The sequence below is a fragment of the Taudactylus pleione genome, unplaced genomic scaffold (assembly GCF_031769625.1).
Source record: "Taudactylus pleione unplaced genomic scaffold, aTauple2 ptg000185l, whole genome shotgun sequence".
Taxonomy (NCBI): Eukaryota; Metazoa; Chordata; class Amphibia; order Anura; family Myobatrachidae; genus Taudactylus; species Taudactylus pleione.
Window position 1 is genome coordinate 2,562,317 of NW_028284587.1, and position 25,728 is coordinate 2,588,044.

General features: G+C 46.2%; 1 protein-coding gene across 4 annotated transcripts in view; it reads right to left on the reverse strand.

The window, feature by feature from the left end:
- The window catches only part of KCNJ5 (potassium inwardly rectifying channel subfamily J member 5), a 165,500-nt gene that overhangs the window by 129,895 nt on the left and 9,877 nt on the right, over positions 1 to 25,728 (reverse strand). For 3 of the 4 annotated variants that reach the window (XM_088476271.1, XM_088476274.1, XM_088476273.1), the window contains exons 2-3: positions 4,084 to 4,263; positions 2,427 to 2,476 (exon numbers count right to left, since the gene is read on the reverse strand). The exons of the other annotated variant lie outside the window; for it this stretch is intronic. In XM_088476271.1, coding sequence (XP_088332397.1) covers positions 2,427 to 2,473 — 47 coding nt within the window. In that variant the 5' untranslated portion in view covers positions 2,474 to 2,476; positions 4,084 to 4,263. The remainder of the gene's footprint in view (positions 1 to 2,426; positions 2,477 to 4,083; positions 4,264 to 25,728) is intronic. 4 annotated transcript variants of the gene reach the window in all.

Consider the following 25,728-nt stretch of genomic DNA (forward strand, 5'->3'; position numbering starts at 1 on the left):
TTTTGCTGGATCTCCGCAAATATTTTATTTATAAATATGCCTCTTAGTACCGAATGGTTTCTTCACTAGGAGTTTTTGTGCAGAGACAAAAGTCATATTACATGCAGGATTATGAAGGGGTTAAACATGCCTTTAAGGGGCATGTGAGGAGGTCTGAAGATGTGTGCTGGGGGGGGGTCAGATGGGCATTTTAGGAGTATATGGGGAGGTCTGATGCCACGTGGGGAGGTCTGAGGGGCATATATTTTGATGGGACCCAGAAACAGTGAAGTAGGTACCTACAGATCTAAAATGATGGGTCCCCAGTCCCCACATAGTTTTAGTTTCCACGCAATCACTGACATAGATTAGTTATAGATAGATATTGATATAGACATACATACATTACATACATATACACATTGGTGCAAGTACAACTGCATGAACTCCTATTAATGCCCAGAATTTTACCAGGTTTATCAACTCCAGGAAGTTCCTGACAATGAGAGACACCAGCAGCTAATATTAGACAACACAACGTGAGCAACTGATTACTGTGAGTGTGAGAGACTGAAGCCTGAAGTTACTGTCCTGCCGAAAACCATTCCACCAATTAGATAATAAGGCCTGACGTGAAGTGACATGTTATCACAAGACACCAGACCAGCACAGATAGTTAGAGGGGCTATTTTAGGCTCCTTATCGGCAGCAGGGAGCTCCTGAACAGTATACACTCCGTCCCTCTGTAAGGACGCATAGGTTAGGCATTAATGTTCACAGGCATGGGAAATATTAATTAAAGTTCCTAGTTGAGACTGGTTTTGCCAGCCAGATAGAGATAATGTTCTCCATCCAAAGGAAAGAATAAAACCCAATAGCCAGTACAAGAGAACATAAGCTGTACACAATATTGAAAGAATGTGACTTTCCCCCGGGGGTATGAGCAGAATAAACAACTCCTGTAACTGTCCTGATTTACTCAGGGCCAAGCACGTAGCAATCCAACTTCACCCAACTTACAGCCTCATTTATCAACGAGTTTATAACTCAAAACTAGTGATAAATATCACTTTTTATGATAAATGGTGCTCAGCCAATCAGCTCCCAACCGTCATTTTTCTAACAGTTGACAGGTGGGAGCTGATTGGCTGAGCACCATTTATCATACACAGTGATATTTATCACTAGTTTTGAGTGATAAACTCGTTGATAAATGAGGCCCTTAGGCTGCTATACTGTAATTTGTTTCACGCTGCTCGGGATGGTTACCCTCCAGGGTTGACAGGATCCTATCTCATGGGACATTTTGGTGGATTTGTCCCACGGTCTGAAATATGTGGCGTGTTCCTTAGCTACCAAAGAGAGGGTTCTAAACATCCAACTACCTCTCAAGTAAAGTCAACCAGTAACATCCCTACCAATGTGATACATGCTCACAGCACACAGGATTGTCTTTTAGTCTTATGCTGCGTATCCACTACGCGATTAAAACAGAGCGATTCAACGATAACGACATCGTTCAATCGCTTGTTAATCGTCCGCAAATCGGGCAGTTTCAAGTACAAAACGACCAGCGATATGCGCGCCCGCTGGTCGTTTTTTTATTTAAACTGCTCGAACATGCTGGTCAACCTGACAACGTCGTGAGGTTGACCAAGTTCAGGGATGATGGATGTGCCTAGACTGTAATCGTGCAGTCGTTTCGCAGTCTGTGATGTGCCTACACTGATTGTTCAATGTTGTAATCGAGCGCTCGTTTCACTGTCGCCTAGTGGATGTGCGGCATTAGTGTCAGCAGGGAAACCAGCAATTTCCTCAGTGTAACTCATTTAAGACCCCCCTCCTTATTTTAAAAGTGGAAAATAATGCATATAGACAATTATCTAGATTATTCCCAGGTTTTAAAGAAACTGTGGATCAATAAATCTAGTTGAAATTAAAGATATGATGCTTCTTTAAATCAGGAGCAATAATACAGCCCTGTAGGCAACGTGACTTACTCTCAGCATAGATCCCATTTGTAATAGGTCACCCATCCCAGTGCATTAGAAGCCTTTAACATGCACATACATTTTAATAGGATGCCCAGAGGTTTATACAGGTCTGTTTTAAGTGTACACCTATATACATGCCTTGCTAAGCAAAGGTGGGGTTTTCAGTTCTGTGCCTTGTAGTGACATGGGCATGCTGGAATAGGTCTGAAGGAACAGGGGAGCTATCCAAGGTCTCTTAGGACGGATGGTAAATCGTTACAACCAAGTTACTGGTCCAATATGGACATTTTAAGCACATGTAAGTAGACCTGCCGATATGTGTTGATTACGGCTGGTACAAGGAGGATAAATAGGATGTGTACATTCCCGCTGGTCCCATGGTGCCATGGAAGCATTGAGTCTACAATTGTTTAGGTGGGATAGTGTATAAAAATAGCCTTAAGTAATACTCACAATTGTGGTGTCACATGTAATCTCGGCAAGTGTGGATATTGTTTCATTCTCTAAACGGGGCAAAAAGAAAAATGTAAAAAAAATTGGTTTGTTGTGTAAAAAAGTAGAAAAGTGCAGCAGACATTCCGCACATAACTAATAACTAAAAGGCCTCCATACATCAGCGATGAATTGCTGCGATGTTGCGATCCTGAAATCCACCATGTTGGATTTCACAGATATGCCCATCACAATCAAAAATGTAACGTGATTGGCAGATCGGTGAAATTTAACATGTAGAATTTCACTGACGGATCGCGAAATATCGACATTTTTCGACCGGCGGATCGGCGTTTCTAGATGTATGGGAGCCTTATGTCAGGAAAAGCTCCAGTCACACAGAAATATGGCATAACATCCCACCATGCCAAGTACAAGCAGAACCATATTGGAATGCCGCATGGGTTCAGTAACTGTTCAGGAAGCTGGCTTACTGAAAGACTGCCGGATACGATGTCTGCCACATCATCTAACGTAGGGGTGGGCAATAGGCGGCCCCCCCATGATGTGATCCTCAACATCTCTGGCAGGATGATGAGCTCATTTATGAAGCTGTAGGAATTATGCAATTCATCATTTTACCAGTATGGGTGGGCAGAGTGCCCCATACTTACAGTAGCTACAGAAAACAGCTAAACCACTAAATAAAAGGACAAAATTAAGGTGCCCATACATCAGAGTGGGGTTTCCGCGATCCTGCGACATGATCAGAAATACCGATCTGCCGGGTGGAAACGAAGGCCGGCCACCATCGATGGTCAGCGATCCATCGCAGGATCGCTGAAATTTTAAATGTTAAAATGTCCCCGATTAGACAATCACGATAATTTTTTGACATTGGATTTCTGCGATGCCGGGTTGCAGCATCGTGGGATGGTGGCAACCCATCGCAGATGTATGGGGCCAATTACTCATGCCCTTTGCTGCCAAAACAGTTCTATAATAACATTACCTAGCTAAACTCTACACCAAATATCACCAGTGTGCTATAACATTGAGACGGTATGTACATATAGTCTGTGCTTGGGGTAAAGTAGTATTGTTGACTTGTATAATTTCAACATATTGTCAGTGTCGAAGTTGTGACTGTCAACATGTCAACATCCTGAACATCTATGTTGGGATAACGCGCATTAGCTGGTAATTTACTGTGGCAAGGAAACAGGGTCAGTAGTTAAACGGCTCCAGGAGGTAAAGCCCGAGGCTACCACCCTTTTCCTGGCGCGGTAAATTACCGCATTTAATTGAATTCGGCCCTTAATGTCATGGTATACCACACTCCATCGGTTGGTATAGTGTTCTATCAGATTTTTGTGTGAGACTGGAACTCTAACACAATGGAAGAATGGAAAGCATTGTATGAAAACATCAACACTCACCAGTAATCTATGATTCTACATAAAATGATCGAAACAGCTAACCCCCAACCCCCCCCCCAAAAAAAACAGCAATGTATCATACAGTGATTATAAGGGAAGTATTTACATGACTGTTTATTTGGGTAGAATAGTTCCGGCAGAATTTACAGATTGATCTAAATAGAAGACAGAATGTAATTACACAGTACAGAGACTCAGGTTAAGCTTGATCTCACAGTAATGTACAAGTAAACACGTACCTCTAGTTTGCAGGGTCTAGTGAGCAGGACTCCGCAATAGGAGCGGTTTTCTGAATCCGACGTTTGCGCGCTAGTGATGAATCGCACAAGCTGCTGGTCATTGAATCCCACAAGCAGCCAGTTCCATCTTGGTCAGGCTCCCACTAATTTACTGGTTTTGGTTACGTTATGTACAAATGTCTAAAAAGTTAACAAAAAATACTGATTTAATCAAAATATACTTTTACAAGCGAAACTAGTAGACCTGCTAATCACATATTGTAACTTTAGACTTATATTACAACACGGATATAGAGTTCAAGTATTTAGTAGGCTGCACACTGTTGCCCTGACAAAATCACTCCCACTGACATCACTAGTGATGTCAGTGGGGCCGGCCCCAGACGGTAGGCGTTCCCATGGTTCCCATGGCAGCCACGCCCCCGGCACGCCCACCAAAGGGGGCGTGCTGTCACTCACCATCGACAGCACGCCCCCTTTGGTGCGAGACCCGGAGCGACAGCTTGGCTGTCGCTATCCAGGTCTCGCTCATACGCACGACGGAGCGCCCTCCATCGTGCGCATGCGCATTTGGGTACCATCGACCTGCTTGCGAGCGTCCTGCGCTCGCGAGCAGGTCTGAATGAGACCCTGCGTTTCCTTTTTATTTGCTCCTAGAAGTATTCCATGTGTTGTATTTGATTCTATTGTGTATAGATCACCTTTCATGTAGCTACTTATCCTTTAAGTAAACTTTGATGATCTGATTACAAACAAGTGCAACATTCTCTCTCTTTTCAACACCATACTTATTATACACAACTGTAAGGGCTGAGCGCTGTATTCCCCGCTGTATTATTGTATCCTTAGAGAGTTAGACAATCTCTCATATGAGCTGCACACCCGGTACAGACACGTCCCCTCCAGTGCGCAGCCTACTAGGGGGCCCATTTATTAATGATCGCATTTTGCAATGCGATCAGGGCATGCAGTACCACCCCTGATCGCATTGCAAAATGCGATCCTATCTGCCGGATGTATTATCCGGGACATGCAGGGAGACGGGCTCCGAAAAGAGCCCGTCCCTGCGATGTCTCCGGAAAGGCAGTCGGGGCTTCTGCACATGAGCGGCGCCCATTGCTGGCGGAGGGACCTGGAAGATCCCTCTGCTGGCTGATATGCGTCAAGTCCCCATAGAATACAGCGGCTAACGCTATCTGCAGATGGCGTTAGCTGCTGGGGCTAATATCGGAAATGCTTCACATTCCCGATATTGATACATTTGGCAGCATCGCATCCCCCATAGAAACCTATGGGGGAGGCGGCTGCCGGTGGCAATGGAGGGATTGTAGCAGGTATCGGAGATACCTGCTGCGGTCCCTCCTTCATACATTCGGAGGATACTTAGTATTTGAGGTAAACCGCAGAAAACAGGTGTTTTCGGGGAATTAACCTCAAATTTACTTTGATAAATGGGCCCCTAAATACTTGAACTCTATATCCGTGCACCATTGACTAAAGTGGGTGCAGCAAGGAGGTTAACAAAACATCATATCAATGGGATTAACTGACAACAGACTCACCAGGGAAGACAGCCTGAGTCTAGGTACACACCTGACGGATATATCTGCAGATGATGGTCGTTCATACACACTGAATGACCATCATCTGCAAGCTGCAGCGGGTCCCGGCGGCCGGGGTGGGTGGGGTGCCTCGGACAGTCTCCCAGTGCAGCCCCATACACAGGAGCATGCTGGGCTGCTGTGGATGGGGAGCTGTGCCAGGGTCGGGTAAGTAGTACCCGCTCACAGCTCCCCCCCTCTCTCTGCACCCCTGTGTACGGCGATCAGTTTATTTATCCCAACACGTGTCATTATCTGTTCTTTACTGATGTGAAGGTTTTTTTTTAATTTTAAGTCTCTTATGCTGGGCATACACTGCCAGATAAAATGTCTGTCAGACCGACAGACATTTTATCTGGCCGGCTGCCAGCCGCAGATGTCGCCGGCATACACTGTGAGAGAAATCTCACAGTGTATAGCCCGACATCCGCGCTCCGCCCCCGGGGGAGGAGACATTTCCCTGTTCCTTCCGTAGGAAGGAACACAGGAAATGTCTGTCTGTCGGCAGCGCTGGGCATACACTGCCCGATGCGGCCGACAGTTTCCCAGGTAAATATCGCATCGGACGGGCATGCTGGACAATCCAGCATGCCCGACCAAGCAATATTTAACCCTCGGTCGCCCGCATACACGCTGCAATTATCGCGGCGATCCGCCGATATCGGGCGGATCGTCCCGATAATTGCAGAGTGTATGGCCAGCATTAGGGATTGTTTTATTGTTTCGATATAATGTCAATGTTTGTGTGTGTCCCACCAAAGTTTATTCTCCTTTGTTGTTAACTTCTCTAGTTGTATAAATGTTGTGAAAAAATTGTGTGGTGGTGGTTGTTGTTGTTTCAGACTTGTCAGGAAATTGGGAGAATATTGCTGGGTACACACTGGCCGATATATTGGCCGATCAATTGATCGGCCCATATCGCATTGATTGTGCTGCTCAGCCAATGAAGAGATATGTCTGCAGACATATCTGTCCATCGGCAAGTGGGGGAGCGAGCGGGTACTGCTTACCCGACCCTGGCACAGCTCTCCATCCACAGCAGCCCATGTGCTGGGCTGCACTGGGGGAATGGGTATGATATACCGCCGGTTCGATTCCCGTTAGCGGCAGCCCGACAGGAGCAGAGTGCGACGCAGCGGAAGCCCGACAGCGCTGGAAATCCCGATCGTGGATAGGTAAGTATCCACTAACCTAACCCCCTTAACCCTAACCCTCCTTAGGGGTGCCTAACCCTAACTTCCCCCCCAAGTGCCTAACCCTAATCCCCCCTCTAAGTGCCTAACCCTAACCACCCCCTTTCCCGCTGCCTAACCCTAAGTCCCCCAGGGGGGTGCCTAACCCTAAGTCCCCCCTGGGGGTGCCTAACCCTAACCCTCCCTCCCCTTAGCCTAACTCTAACCCTCCCGGGGGGGGTGCCTAACCCTAAGTCACCCCCGGGAGCCATAAACCTAACCACCCCCCCGCGGCTGTCCGCTTGCGGCGCCCGGCATCACTATGATCGTGATGCCGGGCGCCGGTTTCCTGGTGTCGGGGAAATGTGGGCGTCTACATCTAGACGCCCGGCATTTCACCCATGCCGGGATAAGACAGTCGGGAAGTCGGCTGCCGGTATATAGGCAGTCGGCTTCCTGATTGCTTCCCGCACTGGGAGACTGTCCGAGGCAGAGCCTGAGCAGTCTCCTATGCCAAAGGGGGGAGCGATCACGCTGATCATGCCCCCATTGGCTGTGCACTGGTCTGAGGGGCACACAGAGCCCCCCTCCCCAGCGCCGCAATTAGGCCACGCCCCCCCCAGCCGCCAGGACCCGCTGTAGCTTGCAGATGATGGTCATTCAGTGTGTATGAACGACCATCACCTGCAGATATATCCGTCAGGTGTGTACCTAGACTCAGGCTGTCTTCCCTGGTGAGTCTGTTGTCAGTTAATCCCATTGATATGATGTTTAGTTACCCTCCTTGCTGCACCTACTTTAGTCAATGGTGCACGGATATAGAGTTGAAGTATTTAGTAGGCTGCGCACTGGAGGGGACGTGTCTGTACCGGGTGTGCAGCTCGTATGAGAGATTGTCTAACTCTCTAAGGATACAATAATACAGTGCTCAGTCCTTACAGTGTGTATAATAAGTATGGTGTTGAAAAGAGAGAGAATGTTGCACTTGTTTATAATCAGATCATCAAAGTTTACTTAAAGGATAAGTGTAAAACCTAATTAGAGGGGTGGCGATTACATGAAACAAATAAACAAAGAGGAAGTTGGATGCATGGTAATCTTAGACACCTTAACACCAAAGGGCCTCAACATAGACAATGAGGATAAATCCATTATTTGCACCTAAATCAACGGCACCTCATTGTGCTAGACCATTAAACCCCATCACCATATGTCCTGAAGAGGTGATTATAGTGTGACCATTAGCAACTCTCTATATTATTACCAATATCTGTATTACTTTACTCTATACGGTGTAGACCCTAATTTAGAACCCTACGGAAGAATTTGTAATAGATCTGTACAGTTTTATCTCTCTCCGTTAGTTCACCTTGAAACTCTGCACCTCTTTTAATTTCCATTTTACCAGCCTAGTAGATCATTAACCGTCCCACCATCATGTCATACTCATAGAAAATACATTATGCCTGTATGTCCGGATAGTCAGATTAACATACACCCATCAACATCAAGATCACGGATTGTCCTTTTATTAGTTTATTTATCCCAAAACGTGTCATTATCTGTTCTTTACTGCACTAGTACGATGACAGCTGTCATCACCCTAATATGAAACATACAAACCACTACGAATTAATGTGTCAGCATCCCATTATGATCTTATTATGCTCAATCCCACTACACGTCAAGGTCATTAATACGAGCACAGCCGTTATCACCCTACAGCAAATTAATGTATCATCATCCCATTATGCTTCTATTATGCTCCACCCTGCCACACATCCAACAGAACCATGCATAACCATGTAGAAACAGCTGAACACGGGTACATGGTACATCAGATCGGATTTATCATCTAGTAAATGCTAATTAGCCACTAGACCACCGGCTGCAGCTTATCCAACATCCGTGTATTAAGACTGACATACAGTCAGGTCCATAAATATTGGGATATTGACAGAATTTTCATATTTTGGCCTCTATTCACCACCACAATGGCTTTGAAATGAAACAAACAAGATGTGCTTTAACTGCAGACTTTCAGATTTAATTTGAGGGTAATTACATCCAAATCAGGACAACGGTGTAGGAATTACAACGGTTTCTATATGTGCCTCCAACTTTTTAAGGGGCCAAAAGTAATGGGACAAACTAAACAATCCTAAATCTAACTTTCACTTTTTAATACTTTGTTGCAAATCCTATGCAGGCAATTACAGCCTGAAGTCTGGAACGCATAGACATCACCAGACGCTGGGTTTCATCCCTGGTGATGCTCTGCCAGGCCTCTACTGCAAACGTCTTCAGTTCCTGCTTGTTCTTGGGGCCTTTTCCCTTCAGTTTTGTCTTCATTAAGTGAAATGCATGCTCAATCGGATTCAGGTCAGGGGATTGACTTGGCCATTGCATAACATTCCACTTTTTAGCCTTAAAAAAAGTCTTTGGGTGCTTTTGCAGTATGCTTCGGGTCATTGTCCATCTGCACTGTGAAGCGCTGTCCAGTGAGTTCTGAAGCATTTGACTGAATATGAGCATATAACATTGCCCGAAACACTTCAGAATTCATTCTGCTGCTTTTGTCAGCAGTCACATCATCAATAAATACAAGGGAACCAGTTCCATTGGCAGCCATACATGCCCACGCCATGACATTACCACCACCATGCTTCACTGATGAGGTGGCATGTTTTGGATCATGAGCAGTTCCTTTCCTTCTCTTCTCTTCCCATCACTCTGGTACAAGTTGATCTTTGTCTCATCTGTCAATAGGATGTTGTTCCAGAACTGTAATGGCTTTTTTAGATGTTGTTTGGCAAACTCTAATCTGGTCTTCCTGTTTTTGTGGCTCACCAATGGTTTGCATCTTGTGGTGAAACCTCTATATTCACTCTTGTGAAGTCTTCTCTTGATTGTTGACTTTGACACATATACATCTACCTCCTGGAGAGTGTTCTTGATTTGGCGAACTGTTGTGAAGGGGTTTTTCTTCACCAGGGAAATAATTCTTTTGTCATCCACCACAGTTGTTTTCCGTGGTCTTCCAGGTCTTTTGGTGTTGCTGAGCTCTCCGATGCATTCTTTCTTTTTAAGAATGTTCCAAACAGTTGATTTGGCCACACCTAATGTTTTTACTATCTCTCTGATGAGTTTGTTTTGATTTTTCAGCCTAATGATGGCTTGCTTCACTGATAGTGACAGCTCTTTGGATCTCATATTGAGAGTTGACTGCAACTGATTCCAAATGCAAATGTCACACCTAGAATCAACTCCAGACCTTTTACCTGCTTAATTGATAATGAAATAACGAGGGAATAGCCCACACCTGTCCATGAAATAGCTTTTGAGTTGATAGTCCCATTACTTTTCACCCCTTAAAAAGTGGGAGGCACATATTGAAACTGTTGTAATTCCTACACCGTTCACCTGATTTGGATGTAATTACCCTCAAATTAAATCTGAAAGTCTGCAGTTAAAGCACATCTTATTTGTTTCATTTCAAAGCCATTGTGGTGGTGAATAGAGGCCAAAATCTGAAAATTCTGTCAATGTCCCAATATTTATGGACCTGACTGTATGTACCTACCTATGGTGATTACCATCAACCAGGCAACCTATCAGAAAATGCGAGCATGCCTTACCTATCAGAATAGGGGTGTGATCCTATACAAGGATTTAAGCCCCTCTCTGCCACATCTAACAACACAGAACTCCTAGAGGAAGGCAGATGGTGGCCGAAACGCGTTGGAGCATACACGCTAAATCCGAAATCAAGGAAGATAGATCCCACGCAGCGGTCACGTGACTCGGAAGTCACCCAGGGAGCTGAGACGCCAACTGCACCTACGAGCCGAGCAGACAGAGGGCCGAAGAGGGAGAAAGCAACAGGGCGGCAAGAGTCAGGTGAGATCCCATATCGGAGAGGGGGTGTCCAGTGGAGATCGAGAGATCAAAACCGTTCTCATCCCCTCCCTAGGCAGAGGTAGACTGCTGTGCGGTCAGGACCAAGAGCCGTGTCACACCAAGCACGTCGCTGGCTCCAGACGGCGATAGTCACCTCAGCCAGGGACCCCTGCCACACTGCCCCACAACCGCACATTCCCGCCCTGAAGGTAACCCGGGCACCGTATCTCCATCCACATACCCTGCGTCTATGGACTATCTTAGGGGTTAGTAACGGGACGCTGCTACTTAACCCTCATCCCAGAGGACATTTACTCTTATATTGTTGTACACTCATTTATCTACATCTGAGTGCATCAACATACCAGTTAGTACTACTGCATGGATTGTTCTACCACCTAGACAACTCATTTTCCTATATAGTTACTCTTTTTGTTTTTCTCCTTTTTATTTGTACCTCAAAGTATTCCATGTGTTGTATTTGATTCTATTGTGTATAGATCACCTTTCATGTAACTATTATCCTTTAAGTAAACTTTGATGATTTGATTACAAACAAGTGCAACATTCTCTCTCTTTTCAACACCTATTATACACAACTGTAAGGGCTGAGCGCTGTATTCCCCGCTGTATTATTGTATTGCAACACAATATCACAAAGCTCTGCACAAAGAATGGTTACAATCTCCTTTTCCTACTACAGGCATTATTATTATTATTATTAATTTATATGGCGCCACAAGTGTTCCGCAGTGCCTTACAAAGTACATAAACAAATCGGTTGACCAGTGACTTACAGTACGAAACAATACAGGACGAGGACAAGGATAATATACATTAGCGACCAAAACTTCCAGATAAACAACAGAGCAAAGAAACCAAGTATTAGGTGCCCTAGTAGGGAGTAAGAAGTAGATTAAAGTAAAGTAAGGAGAAGCACAAGAGGGTAGAGGGCCCTGCTCGTAAGAGCTTACATTCTAAGGGGGAGGAGCAGAAGAACAGGCGTGACACAGATGGGGTAGGCAGGGAGGAAGGAGCATGTAGCAGGGGGTTAGGATGAGAGCTGGAAGACTTTTATGAAGTAGTGGGTCTTGAGAGCCCGTTTGAAGGATTGTAGAGAGGTGGAGAGTCTGATGGGAAGAGGGAGAGAGTTCCAAAGGTAGGGAGCAGCGCGGGCAAAATCTTGGAGGCGGGAGTGGGAGGAAGTAATCAGTTGGCATGAGAGGAGGTGTGCATTTGTTGAACGAAGAGGGCGGACAGGAGAGTAAAGGGAGATGAGGTCAGAGATGTAAATGGGAGAGGAATGGGTGAGGGCTTTGTAAGTAAGTGAGTGTGAGAACCTTGAATTGGGTTCTGAAAGGGAAGGCAGATGCAGAGCATTTGGAGAGGAAGATGAGCATAGAAAACACACACAAACACACACACACACACACACACACACACACACACACACACACACACACACACACAGTAACCTAACGGTAGGTCTTTATTCCATGGTAGGAAGCTAGAGTAACCAGATTATAACTAAGCCAACACCAAGAAAACATGCAAACTCCATACATATAGCTCCCAGTTTGGATTACCCAAGGACTTAGTACAAGTTAATGTCCACAGCAGCAAAATTGTGTGGTCAAAGGCCGACCAATGTGTACCCCTACACACTGCAGTCCAAGAGTTTGGTATAACCCCCATATAAGAATGTGTGTAATTTGAGATTCAATTTCTAGAAACACACTGTGTATATCACCACTTACCCTCACCCAAAATCACGGAGTAACTTGGAAGATTGTGATACTAAGAGACCACCAAGTGTCAGGCAGCAGTATGAGTGATAGATATAAATATAACCTAATTTGTGCTATATATAACATATGGAACAGGAGATTGTTTTACAATCTTTCAACCCATCTGCTCTAATCGGCTTCTCGCAATACCATTAAAAAAGTGAGAATCCAGATAATTTGTATATAGATGACCTTGATTTGTATTTTATTATTTATTTGGTTATTTTATGTAGATCCACCAGATCACCTGTTCCTGGGTTAATTACTATGACATCCGTTGGCATAATACATTTGGAGGAGTTGAAACAGCACTTTGATTTGCAAGTGATGTAATTTCTTACTTTTACCCATGATTATTGGGTTCGCCCAGTCAATGGTGCCAACGTAACTGTATTTAATGTAGGGGTGTGCACCGGCCACTTTTCGTGTTTTGTGTTTTGGTTTTGGATCTGGATCTTTCTTCGTGTTTTGGATCTGGATTGGTTTTGCCAAAACCACCCTTCCGTGTTTTGGGTTCTGGGTTTTGTGTTTTGGATCTGTATTTTTTTGAAAAAAAAGCATAAAAACAGCTAAAATCACAGAATGTGTAGGTTTTTCTGCTCCTATGCTATTATTAACCTCAATAACCTTAATTTCCACTCATTTCCAGTCTATTCTGAACACCTCACACCTCACAATAGTGTTTTTATATCCAAAAGGTTGAACCGAGGTAGCTGGATGACTATGCTAAGCGACACGAGTGGGCGGCACAAACACGTGACCCATCTAGGCGTGATACTGCAGTGGCAGACAGGATGGCAGTTTGAAAAACTAGGCCCCAAACTGTACATAATGCAAAGAAAAAAAAGAGGTGCAAGATGGAATTGTCCTTGGGCCCTCCCTCCCACCCTTATGTTGTATAAACAGGACATGCACACTTTAACAAAGCAATCATTTCAGCGCCAGGGTCTGCCACACAACTGTGGCTGAAATGATTGGTTCGTTTGGGCCCCCACAAAACAAGCTGGCAATTAATCTGTCCCTGCACAAACTGGCTCTACGGAGGCAAGATGTCATCCTCATCCTCCTCATCCACCGATTCCTCACCCTCTTCAGTGTGTACATCCTCACAAAGTATTAACTCATCCCCACTTGAATCCACCACCACAGGTCCCTCTGTACCTTCTGGAGGCTGGTCTCCCTGGAAGAGCTGATAATTCATTTTGATGAACATCATCTTCACATTCTGTGGAAGCAACCTCCTACGCCTTTCGCTGACAAGGTTCCCGGCTGCACTAAACACTCTTTCGGAGTACACACTGGAGGGGGGGCAACTCAGGTAAAATAGAGCCAGTTTGTACAGGGGCCTCCAAATTGCCTCTTTTTCCTGCCAGTACAGGTATGGACTGTCTGACATGCCTACTTGGATGCTGTCACCGATGTAATCCTCCATCATTCTGTCAATGGTGACAGTATCATATGCAGTGACAGTAGACATGTCAGAAATTGTTGCCAGGTCCTTCAGTCCGGACCAGATGTCCAAACTTGGTCCTGCCTGCCCTGCATCACCGCCAGCGGGTTGCTTAGGATGCCAAAGTTTTTTCCTGGCAGCCCCAGTTGCGGGAGAAAATGAAGAAGGAGCTGTTGACGTGTCACGTTCTGCTTCAGCTGACAGTGTGTTCACCAGCAGGTCTTTGCACCTCTGCAGGCTTGTGTTGGCTGGAAAGAGAGACACCACATAGGCTTTAAACCTAGGATCGAGCACAGTGGCCAAAATGTAGTGGTCTGATTTCAACAGATTGACCACCCTGGAATCCTGGCAAAGCGAATGAAGGGCTTCATCCACAAGTCCCACATGCCGAGCGGAATCGCTCCGTCTTAGCTCCTCCTTCACTTTCTCCAGCTGCTTCTGCAAAAGCCTGATGAGGGGAATGACCTGACTCAAGCTGGCAGTGTCTGAACTGACTTCACGTGTGGCAAGTTCGAAGGGCTGGAGAACCTTGCACAACAGGGAAATCATTCTCCACTGCGCTTGAGTCAGGTGCATACCCCCTCCTTTGCCTATGTCATAGGTGGATGTATAGGCTTGAATGGCCTTTTGCTGCTCCTCCATCCTCTGAAGCATATAGAGGGTTGAGTTCCACCGCGTCACAACCTCTTGCTTCAGGTGATGGCGGGGCAGGTTCAAGAGTGTTTGCTGGTGCTCCAGTCTTCGGCACGCAGTCGCTGAATGGCGAAAGTGGCCAGAAATTTTTCGGGCCACCCAAAGCGTCTCCTGCACGCCCCTGTCGCTTTTCAGAAAATTCTGCACCACCAAGTTTATTGTGTGAGCAAAACATGGGACGTGCTGGAATTTGCCCAGATGTAATGCCCGCACAATATTGTTGGCGTTGTCAGATATCACAAATCCCCAGGTGAGTCTAAGTGGGGTAAGCCACTGGGCGATGATTTCCCTCAGTTTCTCTAAGAGGTTGTCTGCGGTGTGCCTCTTACTGAAACCGGTGATACACAGCGTAGCCTGCCTTGGAACGAGCTGGCGTTTCTGAGATGCTGCGACTGGTGACGCTGCTGCTGTTGCTGCGTAAGGTGATACATCTACCCAGTGGGCTGTCACAGTCATATAGTCCTTAGTCTGCCCTGTTCCACTTGTCCACATGTCCGTGGTTAAGTGGACATTGGGTACAACGGCATTTTTCAGGACACTGAGGACACTTTTTCTGACGTTTCTGTACAGTCTCGGTATCGCCTGTCTAGTGAAGTGGAATCTAGACGGGATTTGGAACCGGGGACACACTACCTCCATCAATTGTCTAAATCCCACTGCACTAATGGCGGATACTGGACGCGCGTCTAACACCAACATAGCAGTCAAGGCCTCAGTTATACGTTTTGTTTCAGGATGACTGCTGTCGTACTTCATCCTCCTCGCTAAGGACTGTTGGAGGGTCAATTGTTTAGTAAAAGTAGTGGTGTTCCTACTTCCTCTCTGGGATGATGAACGACTCCCAGCAGCAGCAACAGCAGCAGCGGCAGCAGGAGGCGTAGCAATGCAGGATCCTCCGGAGGAATCCCGGATAGGAGAGTCAGTCATGCCAGTGACATGGCCTGCAGGACTACTTCCGTTCCTGACTAAGGAGGAAATTGACGAGGAGGGAGTTGACGGTGTGGTTTGCAGGCGCTTGGATACAACAGGACAACGGGATTTAGGTGTCCCTGGACTGCTTACGGTCTTAGCCAAAGTTTCTGAACTTGACAGTAACTTATTATGAACGCGCTGCAGGTGCCGTATAAGGGAGGATGTTCCTAGGTGGTTAACGTCCCTACCCCTACTTATTCCACCTATACATAAGGTACATATGGCAAGACAGTTGTTGTCTGGATTTGGATAGAAATATTGCCAGACCAAAGAGGTGGAATGTTTGGTCTTCTGCCCAGGCATGACCGTGATGGGCTTTTTCATCCCACGGACAACAACTGTCTCCCCCGGAGCCTGATTTAAACAAACCACATCACCATCAGAATCCTCCTCACCAACTTCCTCCTCAGCGCCAGCTACACCAGTATCCTCATCCTGTTGTACTTCAACAGTGACATCTTCAATTTGCATATCAGCAAGTGGACTGTGGGTGCTCCTTTCAGCACTTGCAGGGGGCGTGCAAATGGTGGAAAGAGCCACCTCTTCCCGTCCAGTGCTGGGAAGGTCAGGCATCGCAACCACCACCACACTTGGACTCTCCTTGGGGATTTGTGATATCTTCTTAGAACGCACAGTTCTTCGCTGTGCTTTTGCCAGCTTAACTCGTTTGATTTTTTTAGTGGGAGGAGGGCTTCCATCGTCATGTGAAGCTGAACCACTAGTCATGAACATAGGGAAAGACCTTAGCCGTTCCTTGCCACTCCGTGTCATAAATGGCATATTGGCAAGTTTACGTTTCTCTTCAGATGATTTAAATGTTTTTTTTAAGGTCATTTTCCTGAACTTTGTCATTTTTGATTGTATGTGGCTTCTACTATGACATTGGGCATCGGCCTTGGCAGACGACGTTGATGGCATGTTATCGTCTATGTCATGACTAGTGGCAGCAGCTTCAGCACTAGGAGGAAGTGGTTCTTGATCTTTCTCTATTTTATTTTTAATCGGAGAAAGTTTGGTCCTCCATTTATGTTATATCGATTTGATATATACGTGCGGCTAAGGCGCACACAAACACAGAAAATATTTTTTTATTTTTGCTGGAGAGTAGTGCACTTTGTGGGTTACACAACCCTTTAAGAAATGAGCCAGCCGGCTCTTTACTTATGGGACACAGGCGCACGCTTGGCGCTGCTCCTTTGTTGATGCACGTGCGGCTACTGCGCACACAATTCACAAACACAGAAAATATTTTTTTATTTGGTTTGGAGTGTACTTTGGGGGTTACAGCACCCTTTAATTGTCAAGCCAGCCGGCCCTTTACTTATGACACAGGCGCACGCTTGGCACTACTTTGTTGATGCACGTGCGGCTACTGCGCACACAATTCACAAACACAGAAAAAATATTATTTTTTTAGCACTTGGGGGGAGCACCCCTGATGGACAGAGCACCCCCTGGACAACACTACAGCACACCTTTAGGACTGGGACACTGCACAGGACTTTGGAGTGGACACAGCCCCTATGGAGAACTGACTGCACAACACAGTCCAGCCAGCCCCTATGGACTTTGAAGTAGTGGACACAGCCCCTATTAACAACAGCAGCACAGCGCAGCACAGCCAGCCCCTATGGACTTTGAAGTAGTGGACACAGCCCCTATGGACAACAGCAGCACAGCGCAGCGCAGCACAGCACAGCACAACACTACTCTGCACTACACTACACTACACTACACAGCCCAGCCAGCCCTAACTCCCACCCTCCCTCTTCACTGTCCACAGCCGAGTGAGAAAATGGCGCCGACGTGGGTACCTTATATAGGATCCAAAACCCGCGAGACCCGGAAGGCGGGATGATGACGTTTTGCCTTGATTTCAGATCCGAGTCAGGCGGGAAAAGTTGAGCCTGACTCGGATCTGCCTCGGATCGGGGGGGCTCGGATTTCAGAAATCCGAACCCGCTCACCCCTAATTTAATGTAACCAGCAAAGACACATTCATTAATTATTCCAATATATTCAGCATAGCAGCGCTGACATGCGCACACATAAGGGATAACTCCGCAAAATCGAAAAAGTGGCATATATACGTGATGGGTGTTGCCTTATCCCACCAGCGAGGGCCAAATAAAAAGTACCCAGCAGATTGTCCTGTGCCTATATGATGGGTTTTAGCTGTGCTATTAGTGCATGTCGTAATTATACATAGTGCTAGGATAGGATAGGCCAGCTGGTAGGGACAGACGCTAGTTGTGCTGCCATCAATGTACACATCCCTCAGTGGCCTTCACACCAAACAATTGTTACTCTGGAGTTTGCACATTTCCATCAAATCAGGATTACGCCATGTTACAGTTGAGATTGCTTTAAATCACGCCATACACAAGGAGTCACAGCCATGTGCCACAATTTCTGAGCATACAGGGAGTGGAGTAGCCGTGCCGGGACCTAATCTACGCTACTTCTCAGCCGCTAAACGCAGCACTGGCTGCCATCAAAACCAAGAGTTACAGAGCAGAGTCCAAGGAGACCAATCCAAAAAAAAAAAGTACAGAAATGTTAATAAATCCTTACCAGCTTGATTTTGTTGTATTTATCATATCCAAACCCCTCCCTCCACCATAATAAAGGTTTACAGATTGACAAAATATATAGTGGAATTCTGAACAAAATAAATAAAAAAATTTTCAGGACTAAGAGCCTTATTCAAAACGCTCGCAAGCGGGTCGATGTTCCCCCGCCTGCCTCCGGCATGCGCATGCGCGAGCCCCAGCGAGCAATGGCAGCTACGTCACTCCGGGGCACACTACAAGACGGGGCGGCTGTCGATATTGATTGACAGCTCGCCCCGTTTTGTAGGTGGGGAGGGGGGTGGCTGCACGAATGCAGGCGTTCCCTTAGGAACGCCTGCTGTATGTGGGCGGCCCTACTGACATCACTCGTGATGTCAGTAGTGGACTTCCTGCTCTACTAGAGCAGGAAGACCACTCGGGCTTGCGGGAGCAGAGACCCTCCCGCAGGGTCTCGGCGTAAGACCGATGGTCACGATAATTGCGACCATCGCCAGGCCGCTCGCACTAGCTGTGGGTGGTCACCCACAGCTTTGGAGGCCGACACACGGAAAAACAAACAAACAAAAAAAAAAACGCCTTGATTCAGAGCGAGCGCCTCTGAATCAGGCCCTAAAACCATTGTTACATGAACATTTCCATTTAAAAGACACTGGTTCTCCTCGCCATAATCGACCTTTTATCCATGATGACTCAATAACATGTGCTGGATTCTTTGGAATACATTACTGCTACAGTTAATATTTGAAAGTCTCTATCCAAACAAAAATTCTGCTAAAGAACTTGTTGAACACTGCCAGCCTCATCTAAAAGCGCTGTAATAAGGTGGATTTATTCCAACGGTTTTAATATTTCTACAGTGACATGGTCCATGCTTTGGGCCTGATTCAGAGCCGGACGCTATTTGCGCTCACTCGTTCAGAAAAAAGGGGTGGCTATTCAAATGAACCGTTCGCTCTTTGCGGTCTGCTCACGCCTCTAGGTCTGAACGAGCGAACCAAACATGCGGTCGTTTTTTGGAAAACTACGCCCCCTGGCCGCTCGCATCCTACGTCATGTCCGCTATTTATTAGATTAATCGAGTACATCGACCAGCGTATGAACTGCTCGCTATTCTCCTGGTTGGTTTTTCCTACCGCAATCTTGCGAGCAGTTCTGACTATAAAATAACCCAGTGACGTGGTCAATGACGCTGCTGTATTAATTATGCACACCCATAAAACGCCCGTTTTGACCTTTAAGCACGCCTGCGTTCTGATCTCCACTCCCCGTTTTCAAGCACCTTCCCCTGTCACCCAAAATAGCAGGCATTCGCTATTTAGCGAACAAACGATTTTCGGCCGCACTGACTGGTTCGCGCATGCGTATTACGATCCGTTCGCATGCACAGTTGTGCAAACATCGCTCGGAACAAACGAGCGGCCGCTTACGAGCGGCTTTGAATCAGGCCCTTTGTGCCTCCACCTTCCACGGTGTCCTCGTTCCAACCACACCACAGGTAGCTACACAGAAATGTCACTCATCGGCGGCTGCTTTATTATATATGACTGATAATGAGGGAAACTTACAGAAGCCACGCCCACATTCCCACCAGTAGTTACAATTGTCATTGCTTTAACTTATGTATCAACTGTTCCCTACAACTTAGCCGCGATTCCCCGTTCTGCGAATCTGGGAAATTTAACATGTTAAAAATCCTCGACCATTTTCAGGTTGTGATATTCAACATGTTGAATATTTCCGATCGCCCGGCCCAGACATTGATAGATTGGGTAATTGCGGCAATTGATCACCGATGTATGGGCCCCTTTAGATTGTAAGGGCTCCATTTATTAACGATGCCTAACCCCTTTAGCGCTCACTAATGGGGTTATGTCATCCTTTCTGTCAGCGTTAGGCTGCCAGCAGCCGAACGGAGGACCTCGCGGACTAGGAGGACTTTGCTGGAACTCACTGGAGGGGGGGGGGGGTAAGTATTGATATATACTAGTGGCATTTTCATTTGAATCACAGGCAGGGCCGGTTCTATACATACGCTGGGTACGCGGCCAAGTAGGGCGCCGTATAAAGGAGGGCGCCCAGACCCGGCCGCGACCAGCGATATGCAGCTCAGGCTGGCGGGTGGCAGTCAGACTGTGTCACTGTGTGACACAGCTGTCTGCACTGTGCCATTATATTACCAGGGGCCAAGTCTGCGTCTCCGGCTCTTTGGTTGCGAATGGCAGAGCAACGTGACATGCACGTTGCGCAAAGAAGGCTGGGGCTGGCCTGCCTGGATCCCTGTGGATGGTGGAGAGGAGTCCCGACCCGTACCTGAGCACTTGGAGACTGCAGCGGGCAGTGCCACGGCCATCAGCAGGCTCCAAAATGAATGTTCCCCTCCTTGGTCCTGGCCTGCCCCGGTGGGCACTCACACTCAGTGAGTGCAGGCACCGCCAGCGTCACACTGCCCAGAGCCTCTTTGCTGTACTTACTGTGGGCTGCTCCAATCAACCCGGCCTGGACCTGCTACTGGGATCGCGACTCTACTCCTTACTTCCTCGTCTCGGGTCGGTCCCTCCCCTGCTCCCCTTAAACCCAGACACCTCTCCATTACTATCCAGACCCTGGCCGGATGCTGCTAACAGGACTCGCAGCTCGACTCTCCTGTCCTGCTTTTGTTCCGCCTTTGATCACTTCCAACGGGATTATGCCTCCTTCTCCCGCAGCTTACAGGGGACCTGAGCTACCCTGCCGGCCTGGTACTCACCTTACGGTCCCACACCGCCTGCGCTGTTCTCCTGCAGCAGTCAAAGTGCAGGACCTCCTACCCACCGCCATGCTGACCCTGGGGTAGGTCCTCTCATTAATGTTTGGGCTGTGAAACTGGCCCTCTACGCCCCGCCACTGACCACCAGACATCTTGCCCTCCCTCCCATTATCGTGTGCCACCTCTCTTATGGGCTGGACCTCTCCCGCTGCCGGTTAACTAGACTTTTAGTACACACCGTTTAACATTATTTTCTTCCCTAAGCACTGCCTTATTTCATTGCTTATTACTTACTTTATTAGGGGGGGGGGGAAAGGAAAACAAGACAAGCCCTAAGGTCTGATTTCTGCCATCTCCAAAAAGGGGGACAGCTAAACCCCAATAGACCAATGGAGAAAAAGAAGGAAGTGCAAATAGATTAATCAATAAACATTTATTATACCAGAATAACCGATTCAACCACTAGTAAGAATCTTGCCCCTGCGAGAGATAGAAAAAACGCATTTGCATATGTAACTATAACTTCCCAATTTCTTGATAATTTTGCTGCCCAACTTCCTCACTACCTCTCCTCCAAATCTTTAGTAAATTTAACATACCCACCTACCCAGTGTCCTCTAAACTTCTCACCCTTTCTTCCTTTTTTGGCCATTCTCAGTGGACCTCCTCCCCTACTCACCACCTCTGCCTCTCCCTTGACCTCACCTTCCCCTATCTGTTAGCTCTTTCTGACTTATCCAACTCTTCCATCCCACTCTCTGAACAACATAAAGTTTTACATACCCACACTTCAAAAATTCCACTTCGACCACTGTGTGAGTGGATCTCTCTCTCTCGTATAATAAATACAGCAAACAGGGTCTGGAGATTCTGGCTCTGGTGCTGCCTGCACTCACCGAGTGACCACCAGGCACAGCTTTTCCCTCGAGACCACGTACCATCAATTTATTCGTGCATTTGCCTTTGGAGCGTGCATCAGTGCCCCTGGGGGCGCTGAAATTTTTTTTTTGTTTGCTTAAAAAAATTCAGCTGGGACCGGCCCTGATCACAGTGATACTAAACGAAAAATGCCGCTGGTATTTACATTCGTTAATAAATGGGACCCTTAGTTTGTTTGGGCAAGGCCATCTTTACCTTCTGTTTTAGGTCACTGTATATTATTTGTGCAATGATCCCTTCAAAGTACAACGCCACTAAATGTCAGCTATTTTTATTATGTGATCACCCTCCCATACACCTGCAATCACTGTTACAAGTGGTTCTAGAGCTAATGCAAATAGCCTCAGTGATAAGGGGCCGCAACACATTTACACGGGCCTGGACCTAAAGTACATACATACTGTGATATGAAACTAACAGACTGGAGTCTTGCTAGTGACTCAAATTAAAGCAGCTGCTGGTTACAAGCATGTCCTTTCTACAGAATGGAACTATTTAGCAACATTGGACTCAGGCCCTGATTCAGAGCCGCTCGTAAGCGGCCGCTCGTTCGCTCCCAGCGATGTTCGCACAACTGCGCATGCGTATGGGTCGTAATGTGCATGCGCCAACCAGTCATTGCGGTCGGAAATCGAGTGCTCGCAAAACAGCGAGCGCCTGCTAATTTGAGTGACAGGATGAGGCGTTTGTGGGTGGTAACAGGGGAAGGTGCTTGAAAACGGGGAGTGGTGATCCGAACACAGGCGTGCCAAACGGTCAAAACGGGCGTTAAGGGTGTGCATAATTAACAAAGCAGCGTCATCGACCACGTCACTTGGTTGTTTCTTAGCCTGAACTGTTTGCATGATTGCCGTAGGAAAATCCAACCACAAGCACTGCGAGAAGTTCAGACGCCTTTCGATGTACTCGATTAATCTAATAAATAGCGGAGGTGACGTAGGATGCGAGCGGCCAGGGGGCGTCTTTACAAAATAGCGAGCGCATGTTTCGTTCGCTCAGACATAGAGGCGTCAACAGACCGTAAAGAACGATTGCTCAATTTAAATATCCGGCCCCCTTTTCTGAACGAGCTAGCGCAAATAGCGTCCGGCTCTGAATCAGGCCCTCAATTCAATGCGAATTGAGCAGCGCCGGGAAGGAGCTCCCGGAGCCATTCAATTCAGCGCGCGGTTATGCCGGAGAATGCCCGTGCTCACGCCTTAAACATGGTGTTTAGTCGCGAGAACCGGCATTCTCCGACATAAGTGCCTGTCGCGATGCTTTTTCCTGCCGCGCCAAGGCCAGAAAACGGCATCACGCCAGCAGTTTTGTTGGATTTCTGCTTGCACCCTAGGAGAGATGTGAAAAGAAATCCTTCAGTCGGGCTTAACAGTGTGCTGAATTGAATAGCTCCGGGAGCTCCTTCCCAGCGCTATTCAATTCGCGTTGAGTTGAATTGAGCCCATTAAGAGGTGACAAAGTGACCCACTTCATCATGAGATAACCTGCAGATTGTGGTTGCTGGTCACGTTGACATAAGCTGAACGTTCTGGATAAATCGCCTTTACCAAAACCAGGTTAGATCCTGGCTGATAGAAAATAAGTTTGATAGAATTCTAACTGTTTTTGTTCAAACTCAAACAGGACGGTACAGTAGGATTCAGAGCCCAGGGTCATTATCTACCAACACTATCAATGCGTCCCACCGAGATTTATGGAGAGACACTCCTTATATGTATGAAGGAACAAACCTAACAATTGCCCAGAACAGAGGTTCCCAAACGCAGTCCTAAAGGCTCCACAACAGTTTAAGTTTTAAGGTGCGTACACACAACGATTTGTTTAACGATTTAACTAGAACGACGTCGTTATCGTTAAATAGTTTATAAAATCGTTCATCTTTTTAAGGTGAACGATATTCGTTCATGCGCGTTCACGTTTGTAGTTCATAGTCAATTCTGACTGTCAAACAAACGATTTTCGTTCAGAAAATCGTTCACGTTGTACAGAATGAACGATGTTCATTGACTGTATGCATGATTTAAAAAAATCGTTCATCGTTCATTAATTTATTAATAAATGATTTTCATTCACTCTTTCAAGAAAAAAAACTGAACGAAAATTGATCACTAAAATCGTTGGTTAATAACAATGTTATGTGTGTATGCAGCTTTAAGGTGCATACACACAACGATTTTTTGAACGATTATCGTTAACCAATTCGTTTATCGTTCAATCGTTGTAAAAACCATTCACTTTCTGAGTTAAAACAATGAACGATTATCATTCATGTACGTTCACATTTATAGTTCAGTCAGACTGACCAACTGAACGAACGATTTTCATTAACGGAATATGCAAAAATCGTTTGTAGCTAAAAAAAAAAAAAAAAAAATAAAAATCGATCATTACACTTTAAAAAAATCTTACAGATAATCTGACAGAAAATCGTTCATAAAATCGTTGGTAACAAAATCGTTGTGTGTGTGTATGCACCTTAAAGCTGTATACACACACAACGATTTTGTTACCAACGATTTTATGAACGATTTTCTGTCAGATTATCTGTCAGATTTTTTAAAGTGTAATGAACGATTTTTTTGAACTACGAACGATTTTTGTATATTCCAATGAAAATAGTTCAGTTGGTCAGTCTGACTGAACTACAAACGTGAACTCACATGAACGATAATCGTTCATCGTTTTAACTCAGAAAGTGAACGATTTTTACGATTGAATGATAAACGATATCATTAACGATAATCGTTCAAAATATTGTTGTGTGTGTATGCAGCTTAATGGAGCATACACACGGTCAGATTTCTCAGATGAACGATTTGACCAACGATTTGAACTATGAACGATTTTTGACTGCATTAAAATGAATGGAATCGTCCAAATCTGACTGCAAACACATCAGATGTCATATCATTATCTGACTATCGAGAACGCGCATCGTTCAGGCATGTCAGATTTTCCTTCAGATATGAACGATTTTTTAAATAGTTATCATTCAGATCTCAAGAAAAATCTGACCGTGAGTATGCACCATTAGAGATATCCATGGCTGAGCACAGGTGGTTAAATCAAACTGACTGAGGTACTAATTAAGCCACCTGTGCGCAACCATGAATATCTCTAATACCTTGACTTTTGGGGAGCCTTGAAGACCGTGTTTGGGAACCTCTGGCACCCCAACAGTGCATGTTTTCCAGGAATCTTCACAGAATCACAAGTGAAATAATTAGCTCCACCTGTGAATCTTTTAAATGTGTCAGCGAGTGACCTGGAAAACGTGACCTGTGTGGGGTCCTGAGGACCGAGCTTGAGAACCACTGGGTTAGACCATCCAAACCATGTGATTTACTATTTGGAAGGGAACAATCTCTTCCCTCAGTAACCAAAGTCTCGAAGGATGTCATAAGGAAATCAGTCTTGTGGTGGTATAAAAGTATGTATTTAGGGCCTGACTGATTATGGATCGCAATTGTGTACGCAGATCGGCCGATGGTGTGTACTGCGCTTGCACCGCAATGCGCAGGCCAGTATTGCGATCACGTATGCAGATACAAACTTACAAAGCCATCGCAGGGTGAGTGACGGGACGTCAGCGTTTGGGGGTGGTGACGGGGGGAGTGGGTGGAGAAACACAGGTGTGCCAGTCCGTTTGAACGAGGTTTCCTGGGCATGCATAAAATTAGCCAATGCGACGGTATTCGCAGTTTGAGTACTCGCTGCGTGCGACGAGAGTTACAATTTCTGAGGCAGGTCAGACCTGCTGTAATTATGCGTGAGGGCCCGATGTTACTCAATGGCACAGATGTATACGCAGG